Raw genomic sequence first — 22,320 nt, 5'->3', positions numbered from 1 at the left:
CACTTGTTATGGCATGCCATAACACACTCTCCCATCGGGACACCCTGTTTGCGAAGCACACTTATCAATGATAACAAATGCCTGAGGATGGGCATTGCGTATACGCCGTGGGGTGGCCATTAGTACTCCTTTGTCTACGAGTCTTTGGGACTGCGACTGCGAATAAATAGTGTAGTATTAAAGTAGTAATGGCCAAAAATAAGTCACTGTCCCTTTCGGACTTGAGTGGAAATTAAATCCATAGCCTTTGTTCATTAATTAATCTTCTAGCTGATTAAGCACGCTTTATCCTTGCTAAGTTCTTGCCAAGTTCTTTCTGTATCTTATTTTAAGATAAGCATTTGAGATATATTTTAAATAACTTGATTACCAGCACAAAAAGCCCTTAGTGTAAATGTTGTTTACAGAAATGAGTTCTATAAATACAAGCACACAATTTCAGTCTCAAGGGGCTATTTATCAATGACTTGCGCACATTAATCTGCGCAGATTCGTGGCAACAATCGGCTGCTGATAGCAGATGTTCAATCAAGGACCAAATCGGCCTAAATACTCATGCACCAGTTACCCGCTTGACAACAGGTGGTGCCCCAAGGAGTAAACAATAACAAGGCCAGGGAGGCTGCGCGGCCAAAAGCCGAGCCGAGGACTCAATGGATTGAGAGATAGGACGAGACAGGACAGCCCAGAGAGTGGGTCTGATGAGCATCAGCCGGAAGTTGGGCACACAGCTGGGCTCAAAACTGGGTCAAAGAAGGACCTGTCCGATGGCACGAACATGGACGTGTGTACATCTACATTTACATAGAAAGTCAAGGACATGGGTGCATGGAAATGGATGTGCCGGCAAAGCCAATGGCCTGCTTGGCTTAATTGCCACTTCCTTGCCAGATTTGCCGCCTTTTAAGCACCTCGCTTACCCTTCAGGCTTGATCGGTCATTATATACCTACCACCCACCATTTGCCTATGCAAACAATTCGAGCATTTAGTTGTTGCTGTACATTTTTGCTCTGAATACGCTTCATGTATCTGTGTCATAGTTTTTATAAATAGCACGCATTAAAATGTTGTACAGGCGGCACACACAAGGCACAAGAAGGCGCCTGAGGGGCCAGTAATGCGCCTTCTATGTAGATGAGATGCCAACGAGGAATAGTATGCTTTTGGAGCATGTATAGTGTATAAATATTGAAAAAGGCTGGTGTTCAGGTGTTCTGGCAGCGGACAAACAAGAAATCGGCCATTTAACACCCCCACATACGACCGGCTGACAAAACATTTCGAATGATAACAGGCAAGACCTGAGAAATACGTACGTTTGCCAAAAAGACGATCAGGGTCGATGAGTGTATAAATATATACATGTATAGGCCACATTTATAGTACATAGCCCCATAGCCCCATCTAAACATCTAAACATACCCCGTAAAACCCCAGCATGGAAGCTCAATCTATTGCGCAGCGCTAAACAATCAATTCTCAAACCCATTCTCCTCCCGCCTGAATGAGAAAATATTATATTATCTGCAAAATCATCTGTAACATCGAATGATATTCAACACTATCCGGCTGGGAATGCCACAAGCGATTATTATTTTGCCTTCACGAACGAAATAAAAAGAAATATTCACAGAATAGCCGAAAAAAAACAAAATGCTTAAAAATAGCCCGGCTAGAGAGCGGACAACAAATGGCTCTGGCTCCATAGGAGAGCCTCCCAATATCTGGTGGTCGTTGGGATCCATGGGATCCCAAAAGAGAGTGGCATTCGAAAAAGTTCCCCCAAGATGAAAGTAAATTCTTGCCATCGCACATACTACAGCATATATTTTGGTGTGTGTATAGCCTTGCGCAGGAAAAGAGCGAGCGTTTCGTCATCCATTCGTATTCGTATTCGTTTTTGAATTCGTTTTCGAAGCTATAGCTGTAAATGTATCTGTATCTGTGTCTGAGTGCTCGGCGATCGGCTGGTTGGCTTTCACCTCAGAATTACCTTGCCGTACTGCCACTGACGAATAACGTTCAGTCGAGACCGAGCTCATCCGCGATACAGTTGATTTTCGCATCAAACAGACAAAATGGTGAGTGCCCAGTCGGCCAAGGAGTCTTCACACATCTTCCACCAATATCCAGTGATATAGATGTACATAAATATATGCAGCAGCTGAAAACTGAAGATTTTCCACACTCGAACTAATGCCAAACTCTCAAATCTTTTTCGATTCCGTTGACAGGCTGATGTTCCAAAGCGTGAAGTTGAAAGTAAGTTAAAACCCCGCACGAAAAGGATTATCTTTAACCTCAAACGAAATCCATCAAAGTTAAACCAACATATTAAATGAACGAGGTAACGGAAAACCCAGCAGAAAGGACTAAAAACAAGTATTATAATATCCATAAAAATACAGATTACATAATGTGCGCGTGTGAGATACACAACAAAAAGTACACAAAAGTCGGTGAACATATTTCGTAATCACTTGGAATATATCGCATACATATACGCATGCCTATATATATAACACTATGCGGAAAATTTTCATTAAGGAATGCTGTCGTCTATATGCATCGCCTGAGCTATTTTCATCGATCGACCATCCAAAACCAGAACGGATAAAGGTTGCCAACACAATTCCGGTAGAGAAAATCTAGTGCAAAGTTAAGTTTGATTTGCGTTATAGAAAAGCCGCGGAAAACAATGAAAATCGTGTGTGTATATGTCGCGAACCCGAACGCGCGATCCTCGTCTTCGAGCCGAAATGCTTCTCGTTTAGAGATCTAATTTTGGCCAAGTTATTTCTTTAGATTTATTTTCGATCAAACGCACAGCGAAAGAGATGAGCAAACTATGCGACTTTGTGTGTGTATATACGCCTATATACTGTGTATATAGCGCAGACGAGGGCGAAGGCGTTCGGTTCGGGTGTCGGATTACGTATACGTAGTGTGTTCTCGGGGCTGGCAACTCTCCCAGATCCGCACTCACGCATACACTCACACACTAAGTAGGCAATGCCCAGCAGCCATGTCAAGATTTTCATGATGACCAAAAATGTGCGTACCAGAAATTTCAGGGTTACCACATCGACCCCGTTTTCGAAAATAAAAAGGGTGGTCAACACCCACCTCTGCTAAAGTATTTTTAAAAACAATTAATGAGGCAGCATAATAAAATGAAACGAATAAAAACAAAAATTTGATGGGATTTACGTTTGATCGACTAACATGAACATGAAGATGTAAATGCTAATCGAGTTCCTTTTGCGCAGATGTCGAATTCGTTTTCGAAGTCATGGGCTCCCCCGGTGAGGGCATTGATGCCGTCGACCTAGGTGATGCCCTCCGCGCTCTGAACTTGAACCCCACCTTGGCGCTGATCGAGAAATTGGGCGGCACCAAGAAGCGCAACGAGAAGAAGATCAAGCTGGATGAGTTCCTGCCCATCTACTCACAGGTCAAGAAGGAGAAGGAGCAGGGCTGCTACGAGGACTTCATTGAGTGCTTGAAGCTCTACGACAAGGAGGAGAACGGCACCATGCTGCTGGCTGAGCTGCAGCACGCCCTGCTGGCGCTTGGTGAGTAATCAACATGCATATATCCTGGGATATCCCTCTAAATCATTGTGTGCATTACAGGTGAGAGCTTGGATGACGAGCAGGTGGAGACCCTGTTCGCTGACTGCATGGATCCCGAGGATGATGAAGGATTTATCCCCTACTCTCGTAAGTATTCGTTCAATGGACGATACTCATCTAATGTTTTTTGTGCATATACGATTTGTAAACGCCGTTTGTCTATTCCACATGTCACTCTTTGTCTGCGCACAAACCAAAAAAATCCCCACCATTCTGCACTGTGCACTTTGTACCACCAACTCGACCTGAAAAACACCAACAAACCTAAAAATATGTGTATGCGTGTATCCATGTTTGCGTGTCCATTCCTCCAACACTACACTCGCAAAAAAAAAAAAAAACCGACCAACTCCCGAATGTCAAACGTATGGTCTCTGCACGGTGATTGCGTCTTGTTTACCCGCCGTTTGTCGCCGATCCACTTGAAATTGAATGAAAACAGAGTTCGTCCAGCGCCTGATGAGCGATCCTGTCGTCTTCGACTAAACAGTAAGTAGGGATGGAGCCCATGGCCACTTCGCCGATCTCTGGATGTCTACTTGTCCAACAAATTTGGGGAATACCTTGCTAATATGGCCCTTTTCTTCGTCTACTCCACAGCATTCCTCGCCAGAATGTGTGACAGACCAGATCAGCTAAAATAGTTGAAAACAACAGCTTCAACAACAACCAACAAACAACAACAACAACAACAACAACACCAACAAACTTTTAGCGACAACCATTCTCCATAGATGTTATATTCATCGCTAACTCTCTCTATCTCTCTCGTATATTATTTTAATTAAAAATTACTTCTGCTACTACAACTGCAAAATTGAACTTCAAGATAATATTATTTTTTAAAAAATAAAAAAATTTAAATTATAAAATAACGAAAACAAAAAAACTGAAAAATATTCAAAGTTTTGTGCACATTATTTTGTTATGAATTATTTTGTTGGTTCAGCCAAAAGCAAAGCAATAGTTAATGATTATTTTATATGAGACGTGAATAAACCAAATAGCAAATAATATAATGTTTAGGCAAATTCAACATCCGAAAGCGTCCAAAAAGGGCAGTTAGCAAAACGCCAAATGTGTAAATTGTGGCCTTTTTGCGTTCTCAATTTACCAAGTGAATGTGTGAAAGTGAAATAAGTCAAATGTATTTAAATAAACACTAAGAATAATTGTGCGGCCGATGAGGTGTTGCACAATCAATATAAAAGAAGATCAGGGTGGTGGAAAATTTGGGATTATGCTATATAGGCAGCCAATATTAATACAAGATGTGGCTGACTTGTTTAATAAACTAAAAGTAATAGAGAAAGTTTAAAAATCTTATACTGAATCCACAAAGAAATATCTAGATATTTTCGCCGCAGACTGCAATACTTCAGCTGAGACACAAACCACCAACGAGAAGCAGGCGAAAGACTAAAATACCGTGTACTAAAATGTCGTTTTCGCTTTTTCTCAACGAGAGAGAGCTTTCGAAATGTTTGTTAAGCTTAGAGCTTGGTTAATATGGTTTTTGTCTCTACTTTCGTAATTATTATTTATTTATTATATTAAAATAGTAAGTGTAAGAAGGGGTGGAAATACCCGCATCCTGGTATCTACCTTCCTCGTCTAGTCAACAATAACAATTATAAACTAATCACAAAAATAGCTTGGGGGTTGAGATTCCGCTGAGCTTTTGCGTCGACGTCGAATCAAAAAAGTGTCAGAAAAGTTTCGGTTAAATACGACGACTACGAATCAGTTGAAATCGAGATAACAAACCGACAAGCCGACCGAGCGGGAGCTGTCTCGCTTTTTTTAAAAATTTGCACCAGCAAAAATCCAAATAAATTAGCAGAGTGCCAGTGAAGTAAGTGAGCGTGAGTGCGCCAAGTCAAAATATAAATATTGTCATTTACGCCGTTTCAAAATATATTTCCGCGAGCATTTCTCGAATCGAAAGTGAACCCAAAATATATTATTCCAAGTGAAAAGGACTAGCCCAAAGATACACACACACACACACAGGAAAAATACCGACAGATCTGTAGTCCTTTTCGAGTTTTCCCGTGAGTGCAACAAATACAGACACACCACACACACACTCGTTCGACTTTCAATATGGCGGATGTCCTGGAGAAAAGCTCACTGCTGGATGCTGTGCCACCACTAGGCGACCCCCACCCACCGCTGCCCCACCAGCAGCTGCAACAGGAAGCAGCAGCAGCAGCAGCAGCAAATGCCGCACCACCAGCACCACCGCAGCAGCAACAACCACCACCCCATCAGCTGCAGCAGCAGCAGCCGCAACAACAGCAACTGCAACAGAAGCCAGCAAATGCGAGGGCTAATCAGGATCAAAAAGGTGAGGGCGTTGCAAGATACACAGAAAAGAAATGGTTCAGATTAAACCATATATATAGAAATTATTATTAGTTAAGTGTCAAAACATATAACTACCTTGCTATGTGTGCAGTTATGTGGTATTTACCTGAATTTAGTAAGTAAAAGTGACTTCACAGCGCATTACGCATACGCCGCGTGTGCTTTAGAAAATCAATTAGGAAAGTTCAAGGCACGCCTCCGTAGCCCAGTTGCAGCGGTGATAGCGATGGCTATGGCTCAATTAGGCAAATTATATTGCCGGCACACCCCAGGACATTGATGGTTATGTCAGGCGAGCATGCAGGCCATAAGACTCACGTCATGCCCGCCACATTATGCAAATAGATTTGGCCGGTTCAGCGCTCTGTGTGTGTTTGATCTGTTTGAGTAACCGCTTAGACCGGCAAGTTTACGGCTTTTGGGGCGCAGCTCAAAGGGGGGCTCGACTGCCGGCAGGATGTGGAAGTTGTGGCTGCATTGTGCATTGTGGTATCCCAGCTCTCGGTTTAATGACCTGCAACTGTGGCAAGCCATCAACCACCCACACGACGGCCGAGTGCAGCTTTTAATTGTTCTTGATGCCCGATGCCTTGGCATCGGCTAGGTGCAAGTGTGTATCTATCAGATACACAATATACATACATATATTTCTAGAGAGATACCGATATGGCCGACTGCGATAAAAGTTATCAGCAATTCGAGCTCGTGCACTCACAAAAGGATTATCTCTGCACTTGCACATAGCTTATAAAAAGAAATCCAACGTTAAATCTTTTCTAAGACTAATCTGAAAATCCTTTTAAGTTTAAAAAAATATGGGTTTGCCAAAACATGAAGTATATTAAGTTACATTTATTTTTTCTGAGTGCACTGCTGCTGTGGTTGCTCTGCATTTGACCTCGTTTTAAATCGAGCTGCGTGTACCTTTTCATTCGTGGTCGTTCAGTCTGCAGAGTTCTCGAGCATCAGCTGGCTAAACTAAATATTGAATTTCCTGTTGAATAGGGTATTCCGCCTGCGACGTGGCACCAATGCGAACTATCCTCTAAACTAACAGTTGACTTCATTAGGGCAGTGCGATGTGTGTGCAGCGAAAAGATACACCCCTGCCTCGCGCCGTGTGAATATTAAATCAAGTGTGTTCGAGTCAAGAGCAAACCGGCTCTGCTAAATAAAAACAATAACAATGCTCCGCTGCTGTAGCTTTGTTTAGTGCTAATAATAAAAGTAAAAATATCGTCGTTGATTACTATCAGAGATGTCATCTACATGAAGTCACCACAGATCTAGATTATACATACATATGTACTCGTATTGATAAGACTTTCTTTCAACCTGATTGATCTGCACTTACTTTCATATTTTATACCAAAAATAATAATTATAATCGTGTGACGTAATGCTGCTCAATTGAAAACAAACAAATGCATACTGCACTCAGCGATTTTATAAATAGCCCAGAATCGCTGCAATTTCTGTCACCCATTTCGCGGTGGCTTTTCAATTATCACAAAACGCTGCCAGTCTCGTTTCTCATTTGCAGTTGTTGGCGCTGCAATTGATTTTCCTCTCTCTCTCTCTCGGTCTTTGGTTTTTCCTATTGGGGGCGTGTGCCAGTTTTTCGTAGATACCTTTTTCTTAACCGAAATGCCTTTAAAACTCTGCTAATTGTTAAGGTTTCCGCTTTGTGAAACAATTACCAAATATTTGGAGCCATATTTGTGGGGCACACCCATGCGCAAACTATTCGAGCAAGACGCATTTGAATTTTGGCTTCTGATTTTGTGATTTTGGGATACGCATGGCCTGTCCATATGGTCTTAATGATTAATTAATTGGTCTGATTCAAGAATTTGTGTCCACTTATCAGGCGAGCAGTCTGCCTTATGGCTAATTTCTTGACTGGTAGCCACTAAGTTGTTAATGCATTGTTTATCTGATGAATGCATCTGGGAATGCGGCAAAGTTGGTGCTCGATTAATTAATTTCAAAATTAAAAGTTTGATCAATAAAGTTGGCAACGGAATATTAATAAAGTACTGCCTTAGCTCGGGTGTTTGCCTAATTGTTTTTCCGCTGAGTAAAGTGTCGCTAGACACGCGACATGCAAATCCCCGTGGATCCGTGTTGCCCTCTAATTAAAGCCACAAAAGAGTTGTCAAATGGCTACGGAGCGTTGGCACCTCCAATCCAATTTCAGTTCAATAAACTCGGCCAGGGAACTTGCTTTGGAATCTGCCCGATTTTCCAAGACAGTTTTCACTTTCTTCAGTAGGAGAGGGGGGGCGGGAGTCTTTAGCCTGGGTGGGTTACCCAATCCAATTCAATGCAAGCCCAATTCCATTACCAATTCCCATCCCAGTTGGCTTACACCGCTTTGGGCAGACGCCGCATAATTTGTTGTTCTGCTGGAAGTTGTGACCAAGTCCATATTTGGTATACCAGCCCGTTTTGGTCGACGTTTCGTGCGTGCGGCTGCCGCACTGACAATTGCCACATTTTGTGGCAGGCAATCAATAATCGAAGTGCGTCAAAAATACAAATGTTAAAGTTACCAAACCGCCTGCCAGTTCGAACATAAATACGGCCATGTGCGACACGAAATACGCGCCACCTGAGGTCCTAGTCAATATAGCCATAAATTTTGGATCTTGATTAATTGATAAGGTGTCGATGTCAACTTGGGAATATAGGAATATGTTACTTATTATACTAGCAAACTATAAAACTCTTTTACCTGCGAAATGCATTTCAAAACTAATTGACACAAGGAATAAACACTTTTAGAACGCATATGTATGAATGTAAAAAAAGGTGCTTATATCGTTTTTATGCAACAACTATATTTTTCCATTATTTTAATTGTCGTAGCGAGAAGCACGACCGAAACCGCCACGATATTCGACCCGTCCGGTTCCGGCACCCACATCGCCTTTCTTGTCCATTCCATATGCGCCTGGACCGCGTCTGTAGTTCGATCTGTCGTCATCGGTTTTGGAGGCGCCTCCGAATCCTCCTCCGGGTCCTCCTGGTCCTCCGCGCGGACGCACTGCGTTCGATCGAGTAGTTTGCGTCAAAGTGGAGGGCACAATCTCCGGGGGCAAGTGCAGATAGCGGCGCAGTTCCTCGATGCCCTCGTTGGTCAGCAACCAGTAGAAGTGGCGCCAGGCAAACTGCTCCTTGACCCAGCCACGTGAGTTCAGCGACTGCATCACCTTGATGACTTGCAGATTGGGAATCTTATCCAGTTCGGAGTGCTTCTGGATGGGCGAGTCCTTCTTGGCCACGAGCACACCCTCCTTGAAGAGGTACTCGTAGATGGCGACACGATTGGCTTTTGGAATGAACATCTTGAAATAGTCTGATTTAATTCGAAAAATTCGCAGAAAATGAAGATGGAGCTTAGTGTGGCCAGCTTAAATTAGTATTTACCGAAACTTCTTTCATTCATTCCTCACGTTTTTGAGCACTACCTATTGGTATTGGCAAGCACCAATAAGTTTTTCATAATTTGAAAACAAGTTTGTAGTTCAATATATAAACTTGAGGATCGTGATACCATTATTTCCTTTCACTTTAAGAACATTTGGCTCAGCCCCCTTATGATTTTGAAAATAAATTATATGCGAAGCTTTCTTCATTTTCTGTCAGTGTGTTTCCTCCTGCATTTTGCTGGATTAGCTGCGTTTTAAGCTTTCGCACTCCTGAGGAGGAGCTGTGATTCATCTTTTGCGTCGCAGGACATTCTGACCAAACATGCGCAATGCGAGCGGCGGCAACCACATGAGGAATTCCTCCCCCACAGGAATGCTGAACAGAATAATCAATGAGCGAAACGCAGACACAAATTGACCAAGGGAAGCCAACCAAAAGGAAGGCATGCCGATAGATACAACGTAAACCCACCACCCACCGACCGGCTGCATCCCCCCAAAAAAAAAGCTAAACAAATGCCGGAAGGAAAGGAAAACGAAAGCGATTAGGGGGTGGCAAAACCACCCCCCTTGGAAAAGTGTCAACAAAAAGCAGTCGACCTTGCTTAGCGTGCGCTTCCGATTAAATGCACTTGATTTACATAACATTTGAGTAATTTTCTACTAATTAAAATGGTTACCAAATCGATTATTCCATTTTAGTAAGTTCAAATAAAGTGGTAAACTCTAATGCATAAGCTGTGTTGGGAGAGTATAAAATCTGCCCTTAGCCTTGCATACTTATTGTTAATATTTATATTAGTTAATTTCGAATTCACATGGCTGTTACGTGCAAGCAGTGCTGGTTTGGATATTAGCTCTTCGCTGGGTTGTTGCATTAGATTAGCTTGGACGGCAACCTAACGGCAAATTGGATATAATATCAGGCGAATTCGTTTGTTTTAGTAGAAAAATATAAAACCCGCTAAAATAAATATATATAATAAAAAGTAAAATTTTAATAGAATTTTAAAAATAGATAAATTAAAAAATAAACGCTTTATATTAAACAAAATTTTCTCTTTTACTTCCAGGTTTGTATTCAGATTTATGGAACTTAATGAGAACTTAAAATGGCTTCAATTATGGTTATGTTAAATACAAAGAATCGTCAGGAAATCAAACTAATTCAGTCCTAGAGTAAGAACCATAACCTTGGCAATCGAAATTAGGCTACAGAACTATGCAGACATTAGCCCAGGACTACGCTCCTTCCACGTCTGAGTCTGAATCCTTGGCTAACCTCACGTCAGTTTGGATCTCCCCAGGTTTACTTTTATGTCTACGCATTAGAGCGCCGGAGTTTTGCGTGCTGCCTGCTTGTAAATAAATAGACAACAATTAGGGGAACCTATGACAACAACACCTGGATAATGGAAAGGTGCGTGGCAAGCGGTGCAAGTTGGCTCTATGTGGATACAAAAATATATATGCCACCCTCCCGATTGTCGAGGGCAAAGGATTGGGTCTGGGAATGGGAATGCACAAATGCGCGTCGAAATGCCTCCCCCGGTGGCCATTAAATTAATCAAGTCAAATGAAATCTGCATATAAAATCAGCGTTATAGGCTCCCCATTCGCTCATTGTTGGCGTGTTGAATTTGCATTTTTCCCCGGCGCCCCACTAATAAATTTGTATGTCAATAGAATATAGCCAGAATACAAGGGGCTGCTCCACCAAAAATATATCCTGGCAGCGCTTTGAACTGCGCAAGGACACATTCTGTTTATGCGCCCCGAGAAGTTTACGAGCGACCACGCTCCGCCAGACCAAGTTGGCGTATCAAAACAAATTCTAAGTATTGTAATTCGAAATTTTTCAAAGCAAATAAAAGCAGTCGAGTTTTAACACTCGCGCCAAACACAACGCAGTGCAGGGAGCTGGCGTCGTAGCTCCACCAGAATATTTCAATTAAATAGAAAACAAAAATATATAAAAAAAAAATATAAGAAAATATAAAACATATTATATTATTACGCGATTTTGTCACAGTAGAAGTGTGTGGTTACTTACGCCTAGGTAAATTGCACCTTCATTCCCGTGTTCAAGCCAAAGTGCAAAGTGCATTAGCCTTCTCAGGCTGTACGTGGCCAAGTTATTGCCCCCTGGCCAGGAAAATCGATACAATTGCATTGCATGGCGCTTGTTTTGTTTTATGGCCAACTGCAACTGCAACTACAATTGATAGTCTTTGGACTGTGTGATAAAAATCGCTACTGCAGTGGCGCCAGAATTCAATTGCCAAAGGACCAAGTTTTGTTAACCATATTTCACCGAGGGTGAATCTAATTGAAATGCAAGCCACGGGCTTAGGAAACTTTTGTGCTTGCACCTGTGCAACTGTTGACTTACCAACCCCATTCCACTTGGCTGATAATCAATTTGGCCAAGACCATTTGGCCACAAATGACAGTTGAGTTGAACGTTGTTGTGCGGTTGACATGAACATTGTGTGGAATTTCGGTTTATGTCAGCCGCGAATAAATCACAAATCATTGTAGCCCTAATTTGCAGTTGCTGTTTCTGCCAGGCCTTCTTTATTTTGTACTATTATATATATATATATTTTTTTTTTTGCTACTGCCAGGAAGTTGGCGATTCCGACTCTGAGTCGGCACAAGTTGCAGTTGCCTCTTTAGTTGGCAGTCGGATGTGGCACGTGCTGAGGTCATAGCTCCTCCAGTTTAAAGAATCCCTCGTCGTCCTGTGCAATTTTATCGATTCGCCCGTCAAATGTAACACACACCAAAAAAAAAAAAAAAGCACTGGAACTTAATGCAAAAGTTTTCGGTTTTTTCTCCGCATTAAGTTAATTGCCAGGCAGTGCCGAGAACCAGTCTATATAGACATAGTCCCCGATCCGAATTCGAACAGTAGTAACCCACTCAGATATGAGTGATACCGATGCGGTGAGTTTTGCTTGAATTCATATATATTTTGGAGCTGCACTTAGCGCACACCGATTCGCCCATGCACAAATGATTTACGAGCATAATTTGCATAGGGAATGATCCAGGTTAATGGATGTATTATTCCGCCGACCTTGCACATACATCATTGTCAGTGGAAGGAACCCTTTTGCGAAACAAATCAAACAGCGATTTCTTGTGGCCCGTCGATTTGGGCCTTAGAACTGCCAAAACTTTTGTTGAATCAATAAGCCACAAAAACAATTTGGGTCACGTTACAGCTGGCAACCGGATTTCATGACAAAATTCCCTAATGGTAACCAAAGACCGAACGCCCGAACGCCAAATACCCAAATATCCTTATAGCCATATAGCCAAGTAGCCAAGTAGTGAATACCAAAACAATAAAATGTAAACAAATGCAGAAAGAGCCATCAAATTTGAAAGCACCCACTCAATGTGAACTATATTGATACGTACGTCTGTTCCGATACACGAGCTTTAGCTCCACCATTGGCACTTTGGCAACCCCACAGTTGGCAGAAGTAAAAGTAAGCCCACAACGATATATGGCCATACATATGCAAATGATATGGGCCAGTTTGCCGGGGCAGCGGAGCATGTGGGTGTATATCGATGGCATTGGCCACCAAAAAGTGGCTCCGCCACATATTGGGTTACCAGACACTTGCACATTTCTGCACCGACACCGCAGGCGAGAAGTTCTAGTCCTTCGCTAGGATGTACGGCACGGGAAAGGATCGCTCCGGCCAGGAGATTATTTCTCCACAGGATTACCCAGTGCAGCAGCAGCGCGCTCAGTCCAAGTCAGAGTATGTCATGAATTCCGCATCTGTAGATCGTCCTCAGCAGCAGTCGAGACCACAACCCACGCAGGATTATGTGCCTTTTGAGTCCTCCGATTCATCTGTGGAACGAAAGAAAGAACAGCCAAGTGCTCAGTTAAGCACAGATTATACCAATAGCAACACCACTTCGGATAGTGCCTCCTACGGCTCAGATTCAGTTTCCAAACAGCAGATACGATCTCAGCAGAATCCAGAGTATCAGAACAATGCCTATGAGGCACCTAGAGATGACCGCAGTCAACTGCAGCCACAGAGATCCCAGCCAGCTACCGATTACTCTGCATATGAACGTCAGCAACGTCCGCCACCAACCACACTAGACTACACCACCGGCTATAATGCACCACCTAAAGATCGCACCACCCTGTCACGCACCAACTCGCGGCCCACCCTCTCCTCACCCAATCCCAAGCTCCAAAGTATACCCAATACCGAGTATGTGCGACCACCACAGAACTTTGTCTTGCCACCGCAGATGCGTCCCGCCGTGGGGCCACCACAGCCGCGTCCTCCGTTCGCCGGAGCCCGACCTATGGTCGGAATGGGACCACGACCACCCATGCCGCCGAACATGGCGGCCAGGCCACCACCGCTGCGCAGCACAGACAGCAAGAGCAACCTGCTAATGGGTCCACCGATGCGACCGGGCATGCCACCGCAACTCAATATGCAGCAGGCTCGTCTGCCCAATGCCGGCGGACAGCTTAGCCCGCCGGGCCAGGGACCACCAAGGCCACCAGGCGGATTTCCTTGGAATCCAGCCGGGGCACCGGGAATGCCACCCGGAGCACGTCCGCCCCAGAATATGACGCGACCGCCGCCACCTACTTTTGCACGCCCGCCGCCGGGACAGCCGCTGCAGGCACCCTTCAATCGACCGCCTTTCAACCAGCCGCCCATGCAACCGCAACAGCAACAACCACCACAACAGCTGCAGCAGCAGCAGCAGCAGCAACAGCAGCAGCAACACATGCAACAGCAGCAGCAACTACGCCCACTTTCGGCAGCCAGTGCACACAACAACAACGATGACGACGACGACGTGGTCATGGGTCCCGCGGTGACCCCGCTCAAGACCTTCAATTCGAGGCCCGATCCAATGGGCGAGCCCCTACTGGAGGACATCGAGCCGCCCTTCCAGACGAGCCCCCCAGCCGGAGAATCCAAAAAGGGGCCCGGCTTCAGTAAGACTCAGATCGATAAGCGATAAACCAAAGACCATTAGTGAAGCCATTTAAGAGTTTATTTTTAAAATTTAACTATCTCAATATGATTCATGATATATCCATCCATGCCTCCCTCATGTATCTTTTGGTTTATTTCAGAGGGCGACAATGACAGCGGCGTGGATGAGTCCACTCAGGAGAAGGTGAGTTGTTATCGGTTTTGAACCAGTTAACTAGTTAGCCATAAATTGTTACCTCTGCTGCGTCTCCGTTAATTGAGAGGAAATTAACTGGAACTGGCAACAAATTAATTTAATTCCGCGTGCCTTTCCTCCGCCATGAGTTCTCAAATCATAAATATCTGTAAAAGGCCGGGGCAACCAGCGGGCGATCTTCGAGCTACAAGCTCCACGCTCCATTAGAGACCATATAGCAGTATATCACATATGTAGCATATAGCATATAGCATATAGCATATAGCATATTGCCTGCGACAGTTCCGTCGCTCAGTTCCCAAGTTCGTGTGCAGACGTTAAAGTTCAGACTAAGTTTTGTGTTGGCAGACGGCAGTTGGCGCGTCGGAAAAACCCGCAGAAAGTGCGACAAAAGTCGAAGAAATCAAAAGTATATGTACTACATGTATATATGTGCAATAAGTGAGCTTCACAGGTGCGAGTGAAAAAGTGGCAGAAAGTAGAAAAAAAAGGGCAAATATGGCCAAAACCCGCCAAAGAAACATACACAAAAAGCGATTTATATGCCTGGTGATATCTGCGCACAGATAAGTGCCAAACACGAAAACGAGTTGTGGATTTCCAGGGGGGTTTGGGTTTTTGGGGTAAATCGTAGCTCAAACTTACACATACATACATATATCCAAGTCGGAATTGTTGTCTCTATAAATACCCATCCATATGCAAAGGCGACACGAAGCGGCGACAATCGATAAAACAATGCATAAACTATAAGTCCTTCGTACCGAGACATCCAAAGCCAAATCGGCAGGCGTACGGCCGCATGGCCATAAATGCCATTGGCATTACGTTGACAGCTCCGTAAAGTCCGGGAGTGTTGAGAGCCCAGTAGTCGTAAATAGATAATAAACTCGAAGTCAACACAGATACTTACCAGGATGCATCTCGTTATAATGGCCGATGCGACCTACTTGCTAGTAATCCACATGGTCTAACCATTCAGCATAGTTAGTTTGCTAAATCGTGCGCTATGTTTGTTTCTCGGCAGGATCGCAACGGACCCAACTCGCCCAGTTCGCCCGTAAAAACGCCCACATCGACCTCATCGAAGCCGGACAAGTCGGGCACGTCGCGTCCACCGAGTGCCACGCCCTCGAACAAGTCAGCCCCCAAATCGCGCAGCGCCTCCAAGAACCGCTTGCTCCTCAAGACCCCAGAGCCCGAGCCAGTGAAGAAAGGTGAGAGACCGTAGTTCCATCTATCCACGTGAAATACTTTACTATATCATATGATCTACATATATATATTATCATTCTGTTTGCTTCACCAGTTCCAATGAACAAGGTACAAGTCGGACATGCGCCTTCACCCAATCTGAAGGCGGTACGCTCCAAGATCGGATCCCTGGACAATGCCACCTATAAGCCGGGTGGCGGCCACGTGAAAATCGAGTCCAAGAAGATCGACATCAAGGCGGCACCGCGCATCGAGGCCAAGAACGACAAGTACATGCCAAAGGGCGGCGAGAAGAAGGTATGTTCGTATTGTTCATCCTCTAGACCAGCGTTTTAATCCATGGGAGGGATCGGTGTATCCATTTAAAGCATATATTCTGCTCCAAGCCAGTACATGACTCTCTCATTAATCTCTGTAAATTTCTCTCATCTACAAAATGGCTTTTAAAGTACGGAGAAAATGTATCTTTCTCTGAGCGCAAGAAACGTAAAGTATAGTCGCGTAAAGTAAAGTAATGTAAAGTAATGTATTGGCTGAATAAAAGCAATTTCACGGTCGATTTGCTATTTGAGATTTATGCCCATTATAGATGGGCAATCGTCAGCACGGTATCTTGTATCTTGTATCTCGTATCTTGTTGTAGGAAATGCAATTACCAATTCGCAGCGACACTTAGCAGCATAATTCCGTTGCCTTATGTAGCGTATTCCAAATCCATCCGTATCCGTAGAACTGGGTGCGACTCTGACATTGATGCGGATATCATCCGTTCGATCGATATTTTGACTTTGGCTTATAATCGTTTTACCTACCTTGTATCTATTTACAACAACTTACGACCGAAACGAATCGCATCGAAACCGCACACTCTCGCACCAACAAATCACCACAAACAAAAAAAAAAACAAAAACACTGCAAATTCGTAGATAGTTACAACAAAGTTGCAGTGGAACGCCAAGTCCAAAATCGGTTCGCTGGAGAATGCCGCCCACAAGCCGGGAGGCGGGGACAAGAAGATCGAGACCCTGAAGATGGACTTCAAGGACAAGGCCAAGCCGAAGGTGGGCTCGACGGCCAATGTGAAACATCAGCCGGGTGGCGGAGACATCAAGGTATGTGGCAAACCCCTTTCGTGACCTTTCACCCCACGCCTCCGGGCGATTTCATGTTTGAGTTTGACCCAGAGAGACGAGAACGAGTGTTCATACATAAGTATTGATTTTTGTAGCGGTTAAGCATGATTTCCGATTGCTGTTGGCTTATGATGGTTTTTTTTTGGATGCTCCACCTGAGTTACCAACTGGCATGGGCATGGGCCGCATCTATTCTATTCTATACTTATTATCCGTTCGTTTCTCTCAGTGCATGAGCTGCAATGTTCTCTTCAGTTTTAAACAGCATGCTGCCACTTCTAACCACCTTTCAAGGGTTATTACTATTAAGAAAGACTACATTTAGAACTAACACCCAGAACACCAAAAAATACCAAAACCTTGAACCACTTTCCAGAGCTACGATAGGAAGATGAACATCATCTATGGCGAGGGCTCCAAAATAGTCAGCCATTGCGCCAATAACAAACGTTTGGATCAGAATTTGTATAATGAGGAGGAGTAGTGTTTTTTTTTTAGTTGGGTAGGTAACACCCCCCAAAAATGGTGCTAAAACGAACCACCCACACAGACACCTAGTTTAGTTTTGGGTTAAGCATTGTACATACATATTTACTATATAATCAGATTGGAGGGAAATTCATTATGTTTAGTTCCTAACCATACCGACCGAATCACTATGAATAATTGAGAATAACTTATTGTTTCTCCATCCTTATTTTAACGAACCGAAACATGTTTAAACCATATTTTGGAAACTGTATTTTACTTTTAACTAAACCATTAAACAACGAATTCGAAGGATAACAACCCGAAGGATGTAAGTAGTCGTGATAACTCTCTTTTCCCAGTGTAATAAGTGTGCTTTTGTATAGAAACCTAGATGCATATCGTTTCTTTCATATTTTTGGTATATTTTGAAAACACCTAAGCAACACTTTTCGAGATCCCAAAATCACAGCACCATGTAGCGTATTTTTGTACCATTAAATTTAGACTTAATTTTTTTTTGCCATCCATTTGTTACGTTCTGTGCTCTGCCGTTTCTGTGTGTGAAAATTTCCAAATTTCAGTTATGTCCCCGATTGGCCGTTTGTCGTGTGTCCATAATACGAGTAATAATCCCACCTGCAAAATCGAAAACAAAAAAACCCGGAAAATGGAAATATACTCCATTTGCCAAATTCAATCTGAATCTATGGTCTTGCTAATTGATTTCTGTACGTTGCCGGTGCCGGTGCTACTTTTCAGATCCAAACGCAAAAACTAGAAATTAAGGCACAAAGCAAAGTTGGCTCTTTGGATAATGTAAAGCACAAGCCCGGTGGCGGTGAGAAGAAGATTTTCGATGATAAGGATTATTTGAAAAATGTTGAACACTCTGTTGCACTGACAACACCACCAACACAGGTAAACTACGTGTACATAAGCTCAAAGTAGTTACGTATGATATCTAGAAATTAGCATTAACCCTGATTTATTACTAGACTCTTTATTTGATTAAGAAAGCAACCAAAAGTAATCGATACGAGTATATTACAAACATCTATTATCGCTATCCCATTTTGTGTTTACGTCGAGAAATTCATTTTTATGTAATCTGTAATGGTAATCAATTACGTTGCATTTTCGATTAACACTCATTTATTTTAATATGCAACTAACAGAGCACCACACCCCAAAAGAGGCCCACACAACACCCAAAACACCCAACCACCACCCACAGACACGCCCCACCCGAACCGCTTTCAGATAACTCCTACCAACTCCCAAAGATCAATCCGTTTAATGGGGAATTGTGATTATAAGAACTAACAATTGGACAACGTATTTTGGCACATCTAGGCATCGAATTGTATTTTATTGTGGGCATTCGTGACTTTTATCAGATAGAGCCACCGAAATCTTTAGAGATTTGAAACCATCTATGAAGTGTCTAAAAGTATGCTTTGAAAAATAGAAAGTAGCTGCATACCTTTAGACATTTGTTGAAGTGATTGCAAACCTCTTGAAGTTCCGTAGCTACCATTGATTATTATTTGTTTTTGATTTTAGATGATTTATTGTATTATCTATTGGTTTCTCAGTTCAATTACACTTACTTTACATTTAAAAATGAATTTCTTTCAAACTCAAACTGAGATTCATTGGCAACAGCGCTTTCCATCCATGTGTTCCCGAAGGTGTTTGAAGATTTACACGCAATTCTCTAAACTATAATCTCTCTCTTTCTTTCTCTGTTCCCCCCTCTCGCTCGCTCTCTGCCACCCCGCCGGCTAACTGTAGTTTGCGCTACAAGGGCGCTTGATTGCCACGATCCATCTAGAATTCGGTCTCTGTAACTCAGACTGTGTGTGTAACAATATATTTGAGTCGCTTTTTAAATGAACTCTCCTTAGCTTTAACCCAGACATCCATCAACTAACTACTGTACTGTACCTTAAGCCAAATGATTAACTGAAGCAGGACTAAACAGATAGCAACTAAACTAAACTGAACTAAACTCAACCGAACACAAACCGAACTCAATTAGAGAAGCTCAAACCGGAAATGAATCGAATGAGTTTGCAAGAGTTTCTATTTTAAATTGTAACCAATATACATACATACCTACATACATATACATACATATGTTTATGCATTCTTCGAGGGTTAGCCCGCGATGATGTAAGCTGGCCTGTCCCTGGGTAAACTCCCAAGGATCAGGTGGAGATTGAATCCCGATCCTTGGGTTTCTGCTCTCGGGCAAGGTCAGTAGTGCCCGCGAAGGGCCCAGCTGTTTGTTAACTCCTTTAGTACCTAGCGAATGTCCTTTAACAAAGTATTATTTCAATGGCAAACAGCCAGGAAACCTTACACTAATTAGGATAGTACAAATTTTGAACAATATACTGATCCGCAATTGCTCAAAAGAGAAAAAAAAAAAAAACAAAGAAAAACCCCGAACCCCAAAAACTCCGACCCTGAGGACGGTTTAGCGAAAGGCTGCCCAGCATTTATATCATCATCATCATTATAATCATCTAACAACAGTGCTTTGCTCGCTCACACTAAAACATAATACCACTTAAAACCAAAAACAATGACCTCTACTCACATCAGTTTTAAATTACTCTTAATTATATGCTTCATTTCTGTGCTTAATATTTCTATTCTGTTTATTTTAGGAATATATATACAATTTTTATTAGGCTAGTCATACGAAAACTAAGTGCATTAAATTCGAAATTCGTACCGAGTTGCGTCCATTAGAGTTATTTATCGCCTATCGCTACTTTTAACAACCACATCATATAATCGAGTTATCCGAATGCAATGCGGTTTTAAACAATATAGAAACATTCGATCCGATCCGATCCGATCGATTTGATCACTCAAATCCCGTAAGTTAATGTGCGTTGCGAGTCCTTCAAAGACATGTCCGTTGCGTATATAGATAGTTTTATATATACCTAAATATTTAACAGTGCTGTGATAGACTAACCGAACCGTTGGTACCGATCCAAGCCGATTTGCCAGTCCACCTGCATCCATACCAAACCAAACTGAACTGCATAGAAAGCCCCCACAAAACGGTTTCATGGGCATTTGCTTGCGATTCCCCCGTTTACTCCACTGCATTCCATCCAAACAACCAACTCATGTCTTTTGGTTAACCCCTTAATAGTTTACTTTATGATTTGTGCAATCCGATACGCATTCACGTTTATATTTTTTGTCTTGAACGCAGAGTCCACTACCATCCATGACGGCTTCTGGCGCTGATGAAAATTTAAATCAACAAAGCTAAATGCCGAAATGCATGTCGAGCTGTATCTGAAACTGAATCTGAAACTGACTCTTTCTTTGCAAGCTAAGATCAACAAAAGTGAAATATGAGCAGCTAATTTGAAACGTACTATCTAAGCAAAATCCACACAATGCAAAACGAGAGTTATGCGATAATTTCCACACACCCAGATAATTCACAAGCCAGTAAATGCGATCAGATCAATTCGATAGAGGTGCAAGCACGCAATGAGATGCAGATACTCGTACATCTACACAACCACCCCACATAGAAGCGGTATTTGGTATACAATCGAAAGTATATTTGACTAGTTGAGCAATGCACTCTTTATCATCAGATAGCAGACATGAATTATATATCTCAATGTATTACCAGAACTTCATATATACATACAAATCTATATATATATATATATACATATATAAATAAAAGTATCTAAATATTTAAGCAAATTATACAAGAAACGTACGAATAAAGTGTATGCTTAGTTGAAAATGTTACCACTTGACGTCTAAATGTTAAACGACTAAGATAATGCAACCATTTAGATACTTTTGCGACCAGTGAAAACCAAAAACCAAACCCAACTGAACAGATACGAAACAAAAAACAAAACGAACCGAACCGAACAGAAGAGATAATAACACGTATAAGCATATTTTTACTATTAATTTGTATCTTATTAGTCAAGCGCATCATTCTCACGATTTATTTACACCCTGTTACAAAATGTAAGAACAATGGCAAAATTTAAGCAAATAAACAAACAAAAAAAACGTTTTTTTCATTTACCAAATCTCGGCGTTGTTGCACTTAGTATTTGAACTCCAACAGAGCCACCTTATCGTATCGGTATTGAGATAGACAATCAAATCAAGTATTGGAGATACCCACAAGTATCTTATTTGGCAAAGCCACGCCCACGCCGCCGCAAGCGTTTCAACAAAGCCACGCACGAGCACACATCCTCTACTGCCCCATTGGATGCATTGGTAATCGAAACATAAATAAATTTGATCAAGCAAATTGTAAGTCGCCATCTCCTCAATCGAGCTATGACAACTATTTTGCATCACTCCTGCTCCTCCAGCGAGTCCGAGCCGATTGTCTCTAAACACCTCTCTTTCGATTCCCGCAGTATTGGAAGGCACCGCGCATCCAGCGGGCCACCACACTCACCTCGTCCATGTCCCTGCCGGCGGAGTGCCTGGTTCTCTCCGTATCCATGCCCTCGCTCAACTCGGAGCCCAAGCGTCCCAAGAGCGCGGGACCCAAGAAGAAGCCCGGCCAGGCCGTCCACTCGAAGCCATTCCGCCTATATTGAGCCTGTCGAGGAAGGAGCTGCTCCACAAGTCGCACGTGACGTCACCCAATCGAAGCACTCAGAGATTTGTGCACAAGTTGATATCGAGGCACGCACTTCTAAAACATGCATATGCAGAATACATTTTATCAAACCGTTGATTGTTTAGAACCGAAATGGAAACGAAACTTGGCATTTACAACATAACAATAAACGACTAAATGAGAGGCAAAGTTAAGCACAAAATACAGCTGTGGTT

The 22,320-nt window shown here is 42.7% G+C and overlaps 3 protein-coding genes and 1 non-coding gene across 19 annotated transcripts; 3 read left to right on the top strand and 1 right to left on the bottom strand.

Moving 5' to 3' along the window:
* The first annotated feature begins 2,015 nt into the window (after positions 1–2,015).
* Mlc1 (Myosin alkali light chain 1) lies at positions 2,016–5,115 on the top strand. 3 transcript variants are annotated; one of them, NM_001300640.1, is made up of 6 exons: positions 2,016–2,083; positions 2,237–2,264; positions 3,272–3,577; positions 3,638–3,724; positions 4,080–4,126; positions 4,238–5,115. In NM_001300640.1, the coding sequence occupies exons 1-5, from the start codon at positions 2,081–2,083 to the stop codon at positions 4,121–4,123; spliced, it is 468 nt and encodes a 155-aa protein (NP_001287569.1). In that variant the 5' UTR covers positions 2,016–2,080; the 3' UTR covers positions 4,124–4,126; positions 4,238–5,115. The 3 variants fall into 3 exon arrangements, with proteins under 3 accessions (NP_001287569.1, NP_476640.1, NP_476639.1); NM_057292.4 differs by having other exon boundaries at positions 4,238–4,630; NM_057291.4 differs by lacking the exon at positions 4,080–4,126 and having other exon boundaries at positions 4,238–4,630.
* Positions 5,116–5,196: 81 nt separating this feature from the next.
* On the top strand, positions 5,197–22,307 carry tau. 14 transcript variants are annotated; one of them, NM_170345.3, is made up of 9 exons: positions 11,439–11,500; positions 12,291–12,390; positions 12,486–14,443; positions 14,585–14,628; positions 15,668–15,857; positions 15,950–16,152; positions 16,783–16,968; positions 18,220–18,378; positions 20,699–21,550. In NM_170345.3, the coding sequence occupies exons 3-9, from the start codon at positions 13,132–13,134 to the stop codon at positions 20,756–20,758; spliced, it is 2,154 nt and encodes a 717-aa protein (NP_733224.2). In that variant the 5' UTR covers positions 11,439–11,500; positions 12,291–12,390; positions 12,486–13,131; the 3' UTR covers positions 20,759–21,550. The 14 variants fall into 14 exon arrangements, with proteins under 14 accessions (NP_001263017.1, NP_001263018.1, NP_001303549.1 ...); NM_001276089.1 differs by lacking the exons at positions 11,439–11,500; positions 12,291–12,390; positions 12,486–14,443 and adding exons at positions 5,379–5,987; positions 20,136–20,351; NM_001316620.1 differs by lacking the exons at positions 11,439–11,500; positions 12,291–12,390; positions 12,486–14,443 and adding exons at positions 5,379–5,987; positions 19,255–20,351.
* On the bottom strand, positions 8,830–9,433 carry RpS10a (Ribosomal protein S10a). Its single transcript, NM_143319.4, has one exon. The coding sequence runs from the start codon at positions 9,355–9,357 to the stop codon at positions 8,866–8,868; it is 492 nt and encodes a 163-aa protein (NP_651576.1). The 5' UTR covers positions 9,358–9,433; the 3' UTR covers positions 8,830–8,865.
* Positions 19,638–19,727, top strand: mir-1001 (mir-1001 stem loop). The gene has a single exon (NR_048502.1). It is a non-coding gene; the product is annotated as a mir-1001 precursor RNA (primary transcript).
* Positions 22,308–22,320: the final 13 nt, after the last annotated feature.

The sequence above is a fragment of the Drosophila melanogaster genome, chromosome 3R (genome assembly GCF_000001215.4).
Source record: "Drosophila melanogaster chromosome 3R".
NCBI classification, from domain to species: Eukaryota; Metazoa; Arthropoda; class Insecta; order Diptera; family Drosophilidae; genus Drosophila; species Drosophila melanogaster.
This window is presented reverse-complemented; position numbering and strand designations above follow the sequence as displayed.